Source organism: Microtus ochrogaster, linkage group LG2 (genome assembly GCF_000317375.1).
Source record: "Microtus ochrogaster isolate Prairie Vole_2 linkage group LG2, MicOch1.0, whole genome shotgun sequence".
Lineage (NCBI taxonomy): Eukaryota > Metazoa > Chordata > Mammalia > Rodentia > Cricetidae > Microtus > Microtus ochrogaster.
This window is the reverse complement of record NC_022028.1, coordinates 29,689,199-29,705,443: the sequence shown is the minus strand read 5'-3', so window position 1 is coordinate 29,705,443 and position 16,245 is coordinate 29,689,199. Positions and strand designations below refer to the sequence as shown.

The 16,245-nt window shown below is 37.0% G+C and overlaps 1 protein-coding gene across 9 annotated transcripts in view; it reads left to right on the top strand.

Annotated features, from left to right (window-relative positions):
• Agfg1 (ArfGAP with FG repeats 1) overlaps positions 1-16,245 on the top strand; it is a 52,627-nt gene that overhangs the window by 25,902 nt on the left and 10,480 nt on the right. For 4 of the 9 annotated variants that reach the window (XM_005360028.3, XM_005360027.3, XM_013351219.2 and 1 more), the window contains exons 4-10: positions 3,158-3,320; positions 3,843-3,999; positions 6,317-6,436; positions 8,286-8,495; positions 9,413-9,593; positions 12,150-12,226; positions 12,400-12,492. In XM_005360028.3, coding sequence (XP_005360085.1) covers positions 3,158-3,320; positions 3,843-3,999; positions 6,317-6,436; positions 8,286-8,495; positions 9,413-9,593; positions 12,150-12,226; positions 12,400-12,492 — 1,001 coding nt within the window. The remainder of the gene's footprint in view (positions 1-3,157; positions 3,321-3,842; positions 4,000-6,316; positions 6,437-8,285; positions 8,496-9,412; positions 9,594-12,149; positions 12,227-12,399; positions 12,493-16,245) is intronic. The other 5 variants (XM_013351220.2, XM_013351218.2, XM_005360030.3 and 2 more) reach the window with 3 other exon arrangements.

Here is a 16,245-nt window from a genome sequence, read left to right as displayed (position 1 = left end):
GATCGGGGGAGGGGGAGGGAAATGGGAGGCGGTGGCGGGGAGGAGGCAGAAATCCTTAATAAATAAATAAATTTAAAAAAAAATACACTATAAGTATGGATTGTAACTGTAGCACTAATACTCAGTATTTGGGGCTCCTCAACTTTAGCTTCATAAGATAACTAAGTACAGAGAGTTGAGGATCAAAGGGTAATTGGGAAGCAGATGGACTCTTGTTTCTCTGAGGAAGAGTATTTTGACCCAAGGAGTGATGTAGTCAAAGGTAGTATTGGTGGGGAAGAGTTTCCTGTGGCTTATGGGACAGATGTCTGTGAATAGTAAGCACATTTGCTCTGAGTTACACGTCTGTATAAACTGTATTTCTTAACATTGTCTTGTAAGTTTAGTTTAACTAGGACTAGATTAACTAGAACTGGATGCATTAGGAATGACAAGGTAGAAATCTTAAAATTTTAGTTCAGAAAGAAAATATTAGAAGGTCCCCAGGGTGATAGTTAAATATGGTATACAAATGATTTTTTTCTATTTTAGTTTTTTGAGACAGGGTTTCTCCGTGTAACAGCCCTAGCTGTCCTGGAACTTAGAGATCCTCCTGCCTTTTTCTCTTAAGGCATGTGCTGCTACATGCAGTTTATTTACGTAATTTTATTTAACCTCCCCCCATTTATGTAATTTTACTTAACTCCCCCCCACTGTTTTTTTTTCTTCGTAGACAGGGTTTCTCTGTGTAGCCAGCCTGAGTGTCCTGGAATCCACTCTGTAGATCAGGCTGGCCTTGAACTGAAAGAGAACAAAAAAAAAATTTTTTTTTAAACAAAAGCCATCATCCTTTTATCGTTCTTGTTTTTTAGTTTATAGGTTTCCCAGCCTATGGATAAAACTATTTTCCTTGAGTAGTCCCACCTTGGCTGTTGCCTTTTGCAGCAGCGTTCATTTTCAACAGTTCAGAAAGTCAGTTAGGAGTTAGCTATCTGGGATTTTAGTGAGCTTAACTCTGCCTGCAAAGAGAAGCAGGACTGTGAGAAAGAAGGAATGTGAAAGATGCTGGTACAGTCAATTCCTCTCTCACAATTTTAACAGGAAGTTCTTTCTTCAAGCCACAATCTAAAAATCCTGAAAATCTCAAATAATTGTGTTAATTTTTTCCCCTTTTCTAAGAAACACAGTAGTCATACGTAAGACTGAGGCCAACCTGGTCTACAGAGTGTGTTGAGGATAGTCAGGGCTACCAAAAAAAAAAAAAAAAAAAAACTAGAAAAGTGATGATTGGAATGGTGTTGGCCGTTATCCTCATGAACCAGAATCTGCTCACCTGCCTCGTGCCGCTGTAACATGATCAGAGAGCAGTAAAATGGTTTGGCACATGGTCTGACCAGTGGCCACTTAAGGCAGCCTTCCTAAGAACGTTTGTTGTAGGAAGCAGCGCAGCAGGGATAAAGTTGTATGAAGTTTTGAGATGGTTCTTTTCACTTAGATATACATTCTTTAAGTGGGGCAAATCATTTTAGTCATAAACTATTATTTACCATATCTTGTGAGCAGAGTTGTCCATACCCAAGAATTCATATACCACATTATTGAAGAGCATAAAAGAGTGTTTTATTCTCAGATCATATCCTGTATTTACCTGATATGGCTAGTTTGTTTGTGATTGTTATATGGTTGGATAATAGCTAATACATTGGTAACTAATTCTGACCACACTGCAAATATGTTTAATCCCCACAGCAACTTTATAGGTGAATGTAGTAATAGGAGCAGTGGGCCGCTTCCCGCCACCTGGCTGGCTTTACCCGAAATAATTACATGGAAACTGTATTCATTTAAATACTGCTTGGCCCATTAACTTCAGCCTCTTATTGGCTAATTCACATCTTGATTAACCCATTTCTAATAATCTGTGTAGCACCACGAGGTGGTAGCTTACCAGGAAAGATCTTAACCTGCGTCTGTCTGTCTCAGAGAGGAGAATCATGGCGACTGACTTCACTGCCTTCTTCCTAGCATCCTGTTCTGTTTAGTCCACCTACCTAATTTTCTGTCCTATTAAAGGGCAAGGCAGTTTCTTTATTTAATCAATGAAATCAACACAAAACAGAAGACTCTCCCAAATCAGGTGAAAAAAACGGAAGCATGGAGTTGAAGTTAGTTTACCCAGAGGTTTCACAACTATTGAGTGGTGGAGCTGGGGTTTGACCTCTGTCTCTGGGATAAATGCTTTTCGCTTAAAGTTTTTTTTTTTTTCCCACACCTTCGTGAGATGGTCAATTGGAGGAAGGTGGGAATACACCTGAAATTATAGAGAACAAAAGTTGCCTTGTAATCCCTTTTCTAGAGATGAGCATTGCTGGTGTTCAGGCATCATATTTCTGCATCCTGCATTCTTTTTCTCCTTCCTTCATTCCCTCCCCATGTCCCGTTTATCAGACCTGAAAGACTTGTTGAGTCACTTGGGTATCTATACCTGCCAAAGAAGGGGATAAGCTATGCAGAATTATATACATTTTAGAATAATGTATATAAATATTTTTTGCTTTACAGATATTTGTGAGCTTTGTTTCCCAGTTTTTAAAACTAAGATGGCAAGAGTAAATGCATATCTATGTATATGTTAACTGCTTGCTAAGGATAGATCTCTAGGAGTAATATGAAGTATAGAGCGTACCTACATATGTATTTCCGTTAGATAGCAACTAAAAAATCATAGTTCATATAGATCAGAGGTGAATAATGCATTGATACACATTTTTATTTGGTTTTAGTTTTCATATTCTTTTATGACTTGATTCTTTTGTCCACTTTAAAGTGAAGTTCTTACTTTTAATAATACACATTTTGGGCCATTAATTATGTGTTTCCTCACCATTTCATTTATCTCGATATTTATGATCTTAAAACTTTCTCACTTTAAAATTTACAGTGTTAGCTGTTCGTTATGATGATTAACTGTAGGTCTTCTGTCTTCAAAACAGCAGTTGCTATAGTGCATTCTTTGAGTAATTTCAGGTAATTAATAGTCTTAACCTGCCAATTCTAAGTGCCACCTTTTCAAGTAAGATTATTGTTACAAGAGTGTTGTATAAAATTTAAATTTAGTATTTTAAATACTAATTCTTCAAATTTTTCTTAGCGATCTGTTCTAATTTTCACATTAAAGGTATGTTCCACCAGAGCAAGCCAAAGTGGTGGCATCGGTTCACGCATCTATTTCAGGGTCTTCTGCCAGCAGCACAAGCAGCACGCCCGAGGTTAAGCCCCTGAAATCTCTGCTGGGAGATTCTGCACCAGCACTGCACTTAAATAAGGGCACACCTAGTCAGGTGAGGGGTTGATAACTCTTAAAGATATACAGAGGTCTGAGTGCTAAGAACCTTTAATAGTGGGTCTGTGTGATGTAAAATATGTGAAGATTGTTTGACATGTGACAGGAATGTGTGGTTTTGGTTTTGCCATCACTTTGTAAAGATGCTTAGTTTGTCTATCTTTAGTGTCCAGGTCTGGTCTGGTGACCAGCAGAGTCAGAAGAATAGTCTCTGTGGTGCTTTAACAGAAAATAGTAGGATTTCTATATACCTGATTATGTAGCATGCTTATTATCGTTGAAACGCACACGGCTTTACAGTGTACCTTACTCCCCAAACTGAACAGACTGAAACCATTTATATGTTGATACCTAAATATTTATTTTGTTGTAGATAATGTTAGGACTGTGTTACTGTGCAGCATTGTTACACCATACTGTATATGAATGGTTTTGAAGCAAAGTGCTACAGATTAAATCTTGTGCTTCTGAATAAATCCTTCTGTTTTCATAACACCATGAGTAAGTAATGTGCTTGTAGTCCCCAGTTGTAGGTCGCTCTCAAGGGCAGCAACAGGAAAAGAAGCAGTTTGACCTTTTGAGTGATCTTCTTGGCTCAGACATCTTTGCTGCTCCAGCTCCTCAGTCAACAGCTACAGCCAATTTTGCTAATTTTGCACATTTTAACAGTCATGCAGGTATGTCTTTTCCTGATAACTTTGCCCAGGATATGTGTAAATCACGCAGAAACATTAATTGTTTATTATATGAACATCATACCATATAGACATATAACCATGGTACTTTTAGGGGAACTTCTTAGATAGGTTTGTATGTAGCTCAAGCTGGCCTTGAATTTGCTCTCTGCTAGAGATGACTGTAAACTCATCGTCCCACCCCACCTCCTGAGTGCTGAAATTAAGGATGTAAACTCAACCGTGCGCACGCGCGCACACACACACACACACACACACACACACGCACACCACACACACACACACACACGTTTTGAGACAAGGATTCTCTGTGTAGCCTTAGCTGTCCTGGAACTCTCTGTAGACCAGGCTGGCCACAGAAAGAACTTTAATTTATGTAACACAGGATGTGACTTCTTTCCATGAAAAAAAAAAGGAAGAGATTTTTTATTTTATTTTCATACTTCTTTATATTATGTGTGTGTGTGTGTAAGAGTGTGCACACTACATGGTGAATATGTGGAAGTCAGAGGAAAACTTGTAACAGTTAGTGCTTTCTCCTTTTTCGTCATGTGGACCCTGGGGATTAAACTCAGGTCTTATAGGCTTGGTAGCTGGTGCCTTTACTTACGGAGCCCTACCAACAGTGTGGCCTGAGAGATGTTAATGTGTTTGTATATACTACCTTTTTATTATGGAAAATTACAAATACCAGATGTAAATGTGTAATGTAACTTAGGTATTATTCTCATATCACTAGTACTGTTTAATAGATTTTAATACAAATTTTAGACATAAATATTTTGTGTCTGTGTGCCCCCTCCCTCGTGTCTGTTTGTTCATATCTGCACGTGCCTTCTAGGTCAGTATCGATTGTCTTCATTCTCTCTTCACTCACTTAGTACAGGGTCTCTCACTGAACTGACGGTTATCCAGCTAACTCTGTCTACTGAACCCAGGAGGGCATCTGATTTCAGGTTCTCATACTTTCATAGTAGCTACTTTGTTGAATGAGAGTCATTGCCCAGACCCTAGCATTTTCATTGTTAAATATCACAGTATGTAGTAGAATCATTCTAAATAATGGTAAAAGTTAATTAGTGAGTATTCAAATTTTCATTCCAGTCAAATTTTTGTTTGTATATATAGTATATGTTATGTATATGTAAACATTCACTTACTCTCACACACAGTGTGTCTGTAGTTTGTTTTAATCAGTTTTTTTAAGTATCATTTGTAATTGAACTCCATTTTGGTTAGGTTTCTATAGGTTGTCCCATCATCTCTTTTTCTTTGTGATTTGTTAGAGAAAGTAGGTTATTTGTCTTGTGGATTCTGTGGTATCTGAACTTGTTAATTGCCCTCCTTTGATACTTTTAAAAATTCTTTCCTGTATTGCTTATAAGTTAGTAGCTGGATCTGGAGGCTCCATCAGTTGAGAATGTATCTTTCTTACCAAGGATGGGGACTGTTAGGCAAGGTAGAGAGGCTTTAGTTTGTATGTTGGGGTGTGTGGCTAGGGTATTACTTAGGACTTATGAGACACATAAGTTTAAAAAAAAAAGCTACACAGTGAAGAGCCTCTTTCTCAAAACTAAAAGCAAAACAAAAAAGTATTTTATTTATGTGATTAAACTGTCTCTGTACCATTACTTTAGACATTTAAATAACTTTTCGGATTTGCCAAGCTCATTATCATGTTAAAGTGAGTTACTGGGCTACAGAGGTGGCTTAGTACATTGTTTGCTGTATGAGCATGATAATCTCATTTTAGATCTCAGCACACATCCAAAAGCTGGGTACAGAGCATTGGGGCAAAGACTGGTGCTTCCTGTGAGTCAGTGTCCTCCTCAGTTTAGTGAGAAATCCTGCCTCAGGAGAATAAAGGTGGAGAGCCCTGGGGAAGACACCTGAAATCAGCCTCTGTCCTCTGTTCATGTACACATAAATAAATAAAACAAAAATCCAAATGGTTTTCCTAGAATGTATCCAGTTTTAGTTACTAAAACAAATGTACTTAATGTTCTGAATTACCTTTTTTTTTTTAATTACTAGAGTATTTTTAAAATAGTATTGTGACCGAGTCCATTCAGAGTGTATTGTGAACAGACCTATGGCTTTTACAAAGTGCTTTTGGAAATTTTGGATACTGTTTAGCATATGCGACTAATTGGGTTAAAAATATTAATTTTTAAATGAATTCTCTTTAAAGTGAGTTGTGTTGCATTGGCATTTTCATAAAATTCTTAAATTCATTTGTCATGTCTTTTCAGTTGTCATTTTCATATTCATTAACATATGTTGTCCTTGCCATTTACAGCTCAGAATTCTGCAAATGCAGATTTTGCAAACTTTGATGCATTTGGACAGTCTAGTGGTTCGAGTAATTTTGGAGGTTTCCCCACAGCAAGTCACTCTCCTTTTCAGCCCCAAACTACAGGTAGAGCCTCTCCAGCATTGTGTTTAAGTGTTTGCTTTAAAAAACAGAACTTTCCAAATACAACTTTAAAAAAACTAAATTCTCTAATGACCTAATTTTAAAGTAGTTAGTTCTATTTTACAAAGCTCTGGGGAAACCTGAAATCTTTGTTTCTCTGAACTCTTGGTCATTGTCTGTTGTCCAATACCCACCCTCCTCTTCCTGCACATGGTTCTTTCCGTCCAGTGAGGTTGTAAAGCAACAGAACTTTTTAAATATGTGAAACACAGTGATAAAGGCTGATACTGTATCTTGTGATAAGGAAGCTAGTTGATAGCTTCCATAGAAATAAAGTAAGTTATTTTATAGGGCAGCAAACTTAAGAAAAGCATTTTAATGTTATTTATTCAGGTATAAATTATTAATCACTTTAATTAAATATGGAAATCGTTTTGTGCAGGAATTGGTCTTCAGGAAAATTCTTCCATAAAGTGTACTGTTTTCAGAAATTCATTGAACCCTTATTTAGCTTTTTGGCTGACTATTTTTCTTTCAAGTTTTAACTCTGTGTCTGTGTTGTTTTAAAGTCTTTTCTTTCAATTTTCTTTTCTTCCCTTTCCCCTTTAACTTTCATCATTTACATAATTTCTGGCTGTCCAGCATTTAGAGTACTTTCATCTAGCTGCAGTTTTGGTGACTTTACTTCAGCTTTACCTCTCCAGGCTGCCCACAGTAAGTTCTGTTGTCCAGTAGGCATCTTATTAATTTATATCCTGTTTATGTTGTTTCATGTTTTTTCAGTTATGAAATTATTATCATTTTTAATGATAAGCCTTAATAAATTTGTTTTACCCTCTCTTTTATTAAACTCAGAGTTAAAGGCACAGTTTTTTATGAAAGTTGATCTAATAATTTGAAATAAAAATTTTCATAAAAATTAAAAATTTAATATTTTGTTTGCTAGCTACTCATAATAGATCATTGTCTTGTAACATATCTGTGCTAGTTTTAGCTTATTTTTCTTTAAAACTTAATTTTAAAATGGAGACTTGCTGTGCTGACCAGGTTGACGTTGAACTGGCAATCCTCCTGCCTCAGACTCCTGAGTAAGTCAGATTATAGGCATATGTCATTATGCCCAGTTTTCTTTGAAACAGCCAGAGTCTAATTCTTGAAGAAGATCAGTTTGTTTTGTTTTAGAATGTGAAAGAACTCATGATGGGTAGGTCTTTTGCATTTGGGTAACGACCTGTTGTGTTTAAAAGAATATCTGAATTGTGCCTTCCCTTAGTATGTCTGATGCTATTTTGACAGTTTAGGAAAAAAGAACTAATGTCTCTGTAGTATTCAAAGCAAAGAGTGAAAGGCACTACTGTAGTCTTTGATGAGTGCTTAGAAAAGTCTCTAGGACTGAGAACATACTTTAAGATTTAGCAGGCATTTTGCTATTGACTGATAGGTGAATTGTGCTTTATGATGCAAAAAATTACTGCAGAGTAGGACTTAGTTTTACTCTCAACATTAGGCTGCTGAATACGCATTGGTTGTTGTGTAGAGTTATGTAATGGCTCTTCACGTGAAAAATCACAGATGTTTTGTTTGTAAACGTTACTCAGAGTCTGTTGAAGACCTTTCATGTGATGCTGCTGTCATTCCATGCCACCGCTCCACCTCCATAGATGGATTCTAGTCTGTATTCCAGGGCAGACACTGTCAGGGCCTTATAAAATCAGTTTCATAATTTATAAAAGTCACATGATTATCAGTGTTTTTTATAGGACACCTACCTTAAGCAGGAATGATCACAAGTAATCTACCAGTGAGATTGAGAGAAGCCTAGAAATTTCATGTTTTGTTTATTCTGTTACAGGTGGAAGTGCTGGATCAGTAAATGCTAATTTTGCTCATTTTGATAACTTCCCCAAATCCTCCAGTGCTGATTTTGGAACCTTCAGTACATCCCAGAGTCATCAGACAGCATCAACTGTTAGTAAAGTTTCAACAAACAAAGCTGGTTTACAGACAGCAGACAAATATGCGGCACTTGCTAATTTAGACAATATCTTCAGTGCTGGGCAAGGTATCCATGTGTAAACAAAGCAGATGCTAATTTGTCTAAATTACTTATGTTAAAACCTGAGGAGACAATGCTTTTCTCACTTGTATAGAAGTTATGTGCACAGTGAATGTTTTGAGTAGGGTTGTTGGCACTTTTGCATGTAAAATACCAGAAGACTGAAGACGTAGAAGTTAACTTGAACAATTATTTTCAAAAGAATAATTGAAAATAGTGTATTTTTATTTTCAAAAACACGCTTTACTATTCTATGAGTATAGTGCTATTTTATAATTTCAATCATATGTGCATTTTGAACTATATTTATTAATAACATTTTGGCATTTTGATGTCCCAACTCATTTTTTTCCTTTGAGACAGGGTTTCTCTGTATAGCCCTGGCTGTCCTGGAACTCACTCTGTAAACCAGGCTGGCCTTGAACTTACGGAAACCTCCCCATTTTTTAAATATATTTTTGTAGTTAGTTTTGGCGTTTAGGCCAGTATTTCCCATGTAAAAATGTAAAGCTCAGTGAGAACAGTGGGGATGTAGCCTACACTGGATTCTGCATCTTGTTTTTCTCATCTCCAAACTGAGAGAGATCATACACTTGAATTCTGGGACTTAGATTTTGTGAATTGTTGTACACAAAGCATTTAGAGTACTGCCTAGCACAGGAAGCACTTAGTAAATATCTATTTTTTTTTCATGGAAAATCCTGGAAGAATGGTACTATTAATAGATTATATACATTAGGTCCATCATATAAATTTATGTGTTAATTTGAACGAAACCTTCGGTCTCAGAGTTCTTTAAATCCTGTTTAATGTTTAGATCACATCCATGTTGGGGTTACCTGTATTTCATGGCAAATACGGTTGATGAACTGACAATATAATATTAAAGTTTTGGTGTAACTTTTTTGTTTGTTTGCCTCCAGGAGGTGATCAAGGGAGTGGTTTTGGGACCACGGGTAAAGCTCCTGTTGGTTCTGTGGTTTCAGTTCCCAGTCACTCAAGTGCATCTTCAGACAAGTACGCAGCACTAGCAGAGTTAGACAGCGTGTTCAGTTCTGCAGCCACCTCCAGTAACGCTTACACGTCCACGAGTAACGCTAGCAGGTACAGCTTGTCTTAGTCAGCACCCTTGGCTTTGACCTTGGTCTCCATGTCTGTATAACATAGTTAAAAGTGACCTTTGTAGGGTTGTAACTTAAAAATAATTGAGTAGTTTTTAATTGAGTAGTTTTTAGACTTAAATAGTTTTTAAGTTGAAATTGAATGTAACTTGCTGTTTAAAATGTAATTCTTTTTTTTTTTTTTGTTTTTTTGTTTTTTTTTTGTTTTTGTTTTTCGAGACAGGGTTTCTCTGAGGCTTTGGAGCCTGTCCTGGAACTAGCTGTGTAGACCAGGCTGGTCTCGAACTCACAGAGATCCGCCTGCCTCTGCTTCCCGAGTGCTGGGATTAAAGGCTAAAATGTAATTCTTGAGCTTTTGCCATATACTTTTATCAAGTCTTAGAAAATTTTAAATTCTTTTCACTCCTGGATGCTAAATGTACTTAAAAGAACACAAATTTCTAAGTGGATGATTACATATGGGTTGTACTCAGCAGTCAAGTTGTGTATGTCGGGGCATAGTCTTTAGTCATAAAGACTAAACAGGAAAATGATCGTGTTTGCAGTTTTAGTTTTTAGTCTGTTTGTACCAAACCCCACTGTTACTGTCAGTTCTCCAGCTCGTTATTGTCATTTAGTATTATAGACTGCACACGCACTGCTTTGCTCACACAGACCTTGTGGAAAGGAGATCCAAAGAGCAGGAAGACTACATGTGTAACATATCTCCCTTGTGTTAAGTAAGGTCTTGTAAAGTCCAGGTTGGTTATGAGTTCATGGTCCTTTGTCTGCAGAGTGCTTACAGGAGTGTGCTTCCAAACCTGGAAGAGCGTTAGATTTTTAACAACTGTTAAAATTTATTGAGAGTGTACAGAATTCTAGTTATTTCTTTTGTTCCATATCTGTAGATATATCTGCTTTATTGCTGTTACTATTTAGTTTATTTCCCTTTGACATCTTTCCTAGAGGGAAATTCTATTTGAGATGGGACAAATTGAATCCAAATAATAAAATTTGTCATTATTTTAGTTTGTTTCACTAGTATTGTCTGTTTTATCTTTAATAATTGTAATAAGGTAGCCATAAGGCCTGGAAACATAGATAAAATCCATGTGATAAATGGATGTTGATTTTGTATTGTGATTTATTAGTGGTTTACAAATGTGATCTGTTGTGTTTGAGTTATGTAAGACTCTTTACGGTATCTCTGAGTTCAGACCTCTTTTTTCATAATTCTGAGATGCTAAGTTGATTTTTCAATGATTAACATTTATATTGATAGTACACAAAATATAAGCAGGCAGGAAAGCCTTGCTGCAGAAATTCTAAGTTAGTATCATCAGATCACACCAGAGTAGACATTGTGTTTCTACACATAGCACTATTTTATTTCTGATTTTTAAAAAAATGTGTTTCTTTCTGTTGCCTGGGCTAGTGTTGTACTCATGATTCTTCCTCATCCTCTCAACTAACATATGACACCATTTCTCTCTTTGCCTTAGGAATAGTGTTCATTAGTTTTTCTAACTACTATACTTGATAAAATTGTAGCATTTTCAGCTTACTAGTTTTCTGTTACATGCATTTTCTGTATGCTATCAAGCAGTTTGGATACATAGTAAAACATATGGTTGTCTTGAAAGAAATTTGCTATTTTTAAGTTTTTGGATAAACCAGCTACTCAGTTTATGGTGGCTTGGATTTGAATATTTGTCAGATATTTTTATACAGTGTGATCACTGTAAAGACTGCCCCTTTTGCTGGGGTTAGTGCTCAAGGATAGTACTTACCCAGCATGCAGATCGCTCTGGATTTGATTCCTGGCACCATGAATGGGCACAAAGGTGCATACCTTTATTGTCAGTACCTGTACATAGAGGCAGAAAGATCAGAAGTTCAAGGTCATCCTTAACAGATTCCTGGCTGGCCTGCGTTATATAAAACCATATCTCATAAAGGAAACAAAATTTGTTGAAATTAAATGTTAGAATTTTGGGGAATTTGTGCATTCTACCATAAACTTTAAAGTGAAGATGCAGTGAACTTTGACTTTGTGGGGTGGAAAAAGTCCATTGATGGGTTTCAAGTTCCCCATTTCAGGCTAGCCTTTAGGAAACTGCCATTTTTGGTGTCATAGCAAAGAAAATTAAATGCTATTACTTGTTGTTAAGTATGTGTATAAAATACATGTTCATTCTATACTTCAAACAGATGGTAATATATGCTTGGATTAGTAGACGTATACAAAAAACATTCTTTTTGCTTTGAAATTTCAGTCATAAAAATACTTAGGCTGGCATATAATTGAATCCAATCTTAGATGCATTTTTTTTAAATTATCCCTTTCTATATACTACTGATTGACAGAGACGGCATATGTAAACATTTTTGTTACTGGAATTTCACTAGTTTTCATAATGTAAACTCATCTTGAGTTACAAATGAAAACGACAGTGATGTTTAGAACAGTTAATTTTATGTGTTTCCACATCTTGTGTCCACCTTGTAGGTAGATGACCTTACGTCCTTATTGAATGCTGACTCTTGATCTTCTTTTCAGCAGTGTTTTTGGAACCGTGCCTGTGGGTGCTTCTGCTCAGACACAACCTGCTTCAAGTGGGCCTGCTCCATTTGGGGGTATGTGCTTTTCATAGAGAATGTTTTTAGGGGTGCTGGGAATATAGTAAGAGAGCAGCATTTTATTATCAAAATGTTCACATTTCTGTTTTGAAAAATATAGTGAAGAAAGTTTTAAAATCTTGAGTATGAAGTATTAGGATTTTATAGCATATTTTATACTTTTTTAAAAGCTACGCCTTCTACAAATCCATTTGTTGCTGCTACTGGTCCTTCTGCTGCATCGTCTACAAACCCATTTCAGACCAATGCCAGAGGAGCACCAGGTAAGGAAAAGACAGATCAAGGAACCATAACCATGGGAGAAGGAGTTTGTTGTTTATTTGTTTATTATAAAGCATACCTAAACAAAAGGCCTCTTTCTACTAAAGCACAGTGGTGGCATGTATCTTTCATCCCAGTACTTAGAAGGCTGAGGCAGGAGAATAGTGAGTGTGAGGCCAGCCTGAGTCACATGCAGAGACATTGTTTAATGGGTGATCATGGCGTACACCTTTAATCCCAGCACTCGGGAGTCCAAGGCCAGCATAGTCTACAGAGCTAGTTCCAGATCAGCCAGAGTTATAGAGAAACCCTGTCTGAAAAAAATGAAAGGTTTAAAAAGAAAGAAAGAAAGAAAGAAAGAAAGAAAGAAAGAAAGAAAGAAAGAAAGGAAAGAAAGACCTGGTCTAAAAAAACAAAGACAAATGCTACTGAAAATTTATAAAATTAGGAATTTAACAGTCCCAGGGGGCCTGAGAAGTTATGGTTGAAACATAACTTTCTGCTCCAAAGTTTGGTTTTTAAGATAAGGAAGGTCAAATGGGGGCAGAAGAACTTGATTGATAATAGTAATCCACCTTGTATGGTGTCAGAATGGCTATCAATCATTCAATATTAATAAAACATTTTATAAAAACACTAGGAGGTTATATCAGATGAAAAAATTTTGTTATATTAACTCTAATATCTCTTGCCTCTTTTCAGGGTTCCTATTTTATGTTCCTTTGCTTTTTGTGTTTTATAAGATCATGCTAGCATCCTCCTGCATCCTAGGTGTGCACTCTTCCAACTAAACTATACCACTCTTCATTTTAGAGTTCAGTACGTGAACATTTTATCATTCACTACTTTGTTTATCCTCCCACCTTTTTTTTTCCACACTTGTTTCACACCCAAGCCAGTCACATCATTCTTGCATTTCTTCCAGTGTTGTCTTGCTGCCATGGCCTGGCAAGGCACACCAGTAGGTGTAATGGTGTGACTAGCTGTCATTTACTGTATCCAGAGCTTTGTTTCTATGTGTTTCAGAGCAAGATTGGAATCAGAGCTTTAACACAAATTAATTACAGCAGATGTTGATTTCAAGTTTTAAGAGTATATCATTTTAACTTATCTAATCGTTAAGAATAAATAATTATGATAAATATCTTTATTGTTCTCAAGACTAAGAATTATCAAAGTCGAACTAGCATGGTGGTATTTGTCTGTAGCCCAGCAGTGAGGGGCAGAGGAAGATCAGGAGTTAGAGGCCAGTCTGGACCACCACAGGGAGAATCTATACAAAGAAGCAAAAATTAGAAATTTTGATACCAGAAATTTTCTTTTACACAAACTCCTTAGTCATAATTTAAGTACTTGGAATTTTTATCAGATAATTTTTTAAAAAAATGGCTTTTTAAGGGGCTGGTGCAGTGGCCTGATGTGTAAAGGTATCCCTCCATAATCCCTCATGGCCTGGAGCTCACATGGTGGAAGGAGAACCAACTGTCCTAATGTGTGCTGTGTTAAAGTTGCCACAATACATTGTGTAGCTTATAAAGATGCCGAAGAGGAGACGCTGATTGCATCTTGTGTGAGAGTGTACTAACATAGCTCCAGTTAAGTGTGTGCTTAGCATTGCAGTGTGAGCAGTGCTTCCTGGACAGCTAGGGTGTTTGAAGTCAGATGCTGTAAATCGTGTGTGTGTGTGCTGTGTGTACTTCAGAGTTAGGGGAACCTCCTACTGCCTTTGAATATGAAAGCATTTTAAACGGTAAGATTATATATAAAATCTACAAGGAATATAAGCAATATTTATTTAATTTTGAAGTTTATCAGAAAGAAAATACTATATCTACAAATTTTTATTTCAGAATAATTTTTGTTTTTTTTTTTGTTTTGTTTTGTTGCCTTTTTTTTTTTTTTTTAAAGATAAGGTTTTACTGTGGATCCCTGACTATCCTAGAACTTGGTTTGTAGATCAGACTGGCCTTGAACTCAAAGAACTCTGCCTGCCTTTGCCTTCTGAATTCTGGATTAAGGCATGTACCACCATTTCTGGCTATTTCAAAGTAATGTTTACATTCTGAGGTGTTTGGAATATATCACATGGCCTGTCCTCCTTCGGTCATTATCAGTGCTCTGGAGCTACACCAGCCTTAGGGATTCCCAGGCTTTGCATCACTTGAACTCCTCGAGGACTCTTTCTTCCCTCTCAACTGTGTTAACCCTGTGAAATACTCTTCTGAGATAGCTTTGGGAGAACCGTGTGCGACAGTTCTATGCTCTTGAAGATTAAGTACCAACCTACACTGCCAACTCTGTTTCAGACTAAAGTATGGTGGTGGTTAATACTGGTTAACTGTCACCTTTGAGAAGTTTTAAGATAGTTTTTTAGAGAGAAATTGGAGTAGAGGTGGGGGTGGGGCACTGTGACTGTCCTATAGCATTTGTCTGGAGGTCAGAAAACAGCTTTGGGGATCAGTTCTGTCATTGTGGGGCTTAGGGATTAAACTCAGGCTTCAGGCTTATGCAGTGAACACTTTTATCTGCTGAACCATATTGCTGGTCTTGAGAAGTTTTAAAAACAGTATTCAGTGGGAAAGAGTTCTGTGCCTTAGTAATAAGTGCATAGGAGAATTGCGGAGAAAGCAGAGTTTAGCAAGCATTACTGAGGCAAGACTAGTTGAAGCCTTTAGATTTCTGAGCGCTAAATGCGTTGTCCAAACTTTTTATCACAGAACGCTTTTCTTTTCAGCCCTTTTTTGACTTTAAAGATGTGTGTGTGTGTGTACGCGCACGCACGTGTGTACATGCATCCATACTCACACGGGTATGTTCAAAAAGTAAGAGGAAAACACTGGAAGAATGCCATCTATGTCCTTAGACAGTCTCCCAATGGCCTGGAGTTCACTGATTATGCTAACTCTCTAACCTACAAGCCATAGGGATTCTTGTGTTTCTGCTTTCTTGGTCTGGGATTATAGGCCTGTAATATCTGATAATATCCACATGGATTTTATCATGGAATCTGGGATTGAACTTGGGACTTCATGCTTGTAGGAGCTTTACCAGTTAGTTGTACCATACCTGCAGCCCCCATAATAACATCTGTTTAAATTGGCAAGAAAAATTTTTTCTTGCTTTCCATGTATTAATTCACTGCTATGCTTACTCTGATAGCAGCCTGGTGAAGCACATGGGTCCTATTGTCTATCCTTCCATCATCCCCTTTGCAGACGAGTATACCAATGTTTATATTAGTTCAAACATAATAGGGGAAGAAAGTGGCAGAACCAGAACTCAAGAGTTGTTCTCTTCTGTCACCCTGTGACAGATTTGGGTACTCTAAAAAGTGTTCCGGTCTAGAATATGTAGAAATACATTTTAGAAATAACCCTAATCCACACTATTAAACAATGCCAGAACAGAGCTTTAGAATTGAGTAAACTGAGTCTCTTGTGTTACTTACATGTGTACATGTAGTTCTGCCCTCCTGCATACCAGGTGAGTTGTACACAGCATGCGTTTCATCAGTCAGTCATGATGCTTTAAGTAGACCAAAGGTGCTAGACTCACTTTCTCATTTTGTATGTTTAATGATTTTTCTCCTCATAATTCATAACTCATTTAAGTTATTTTTAGGTACTTCTAGATAATATCTTGATTTTTAAAGAAAACATTCTTGCCGGGCGGTGGTGGCGCACGCCTTTAATCCCAGCACTCGGAAGGCAGAGGCAGGCGGATCTCTGTGAGTTCGAGGCCAGCCTGGTCTACAA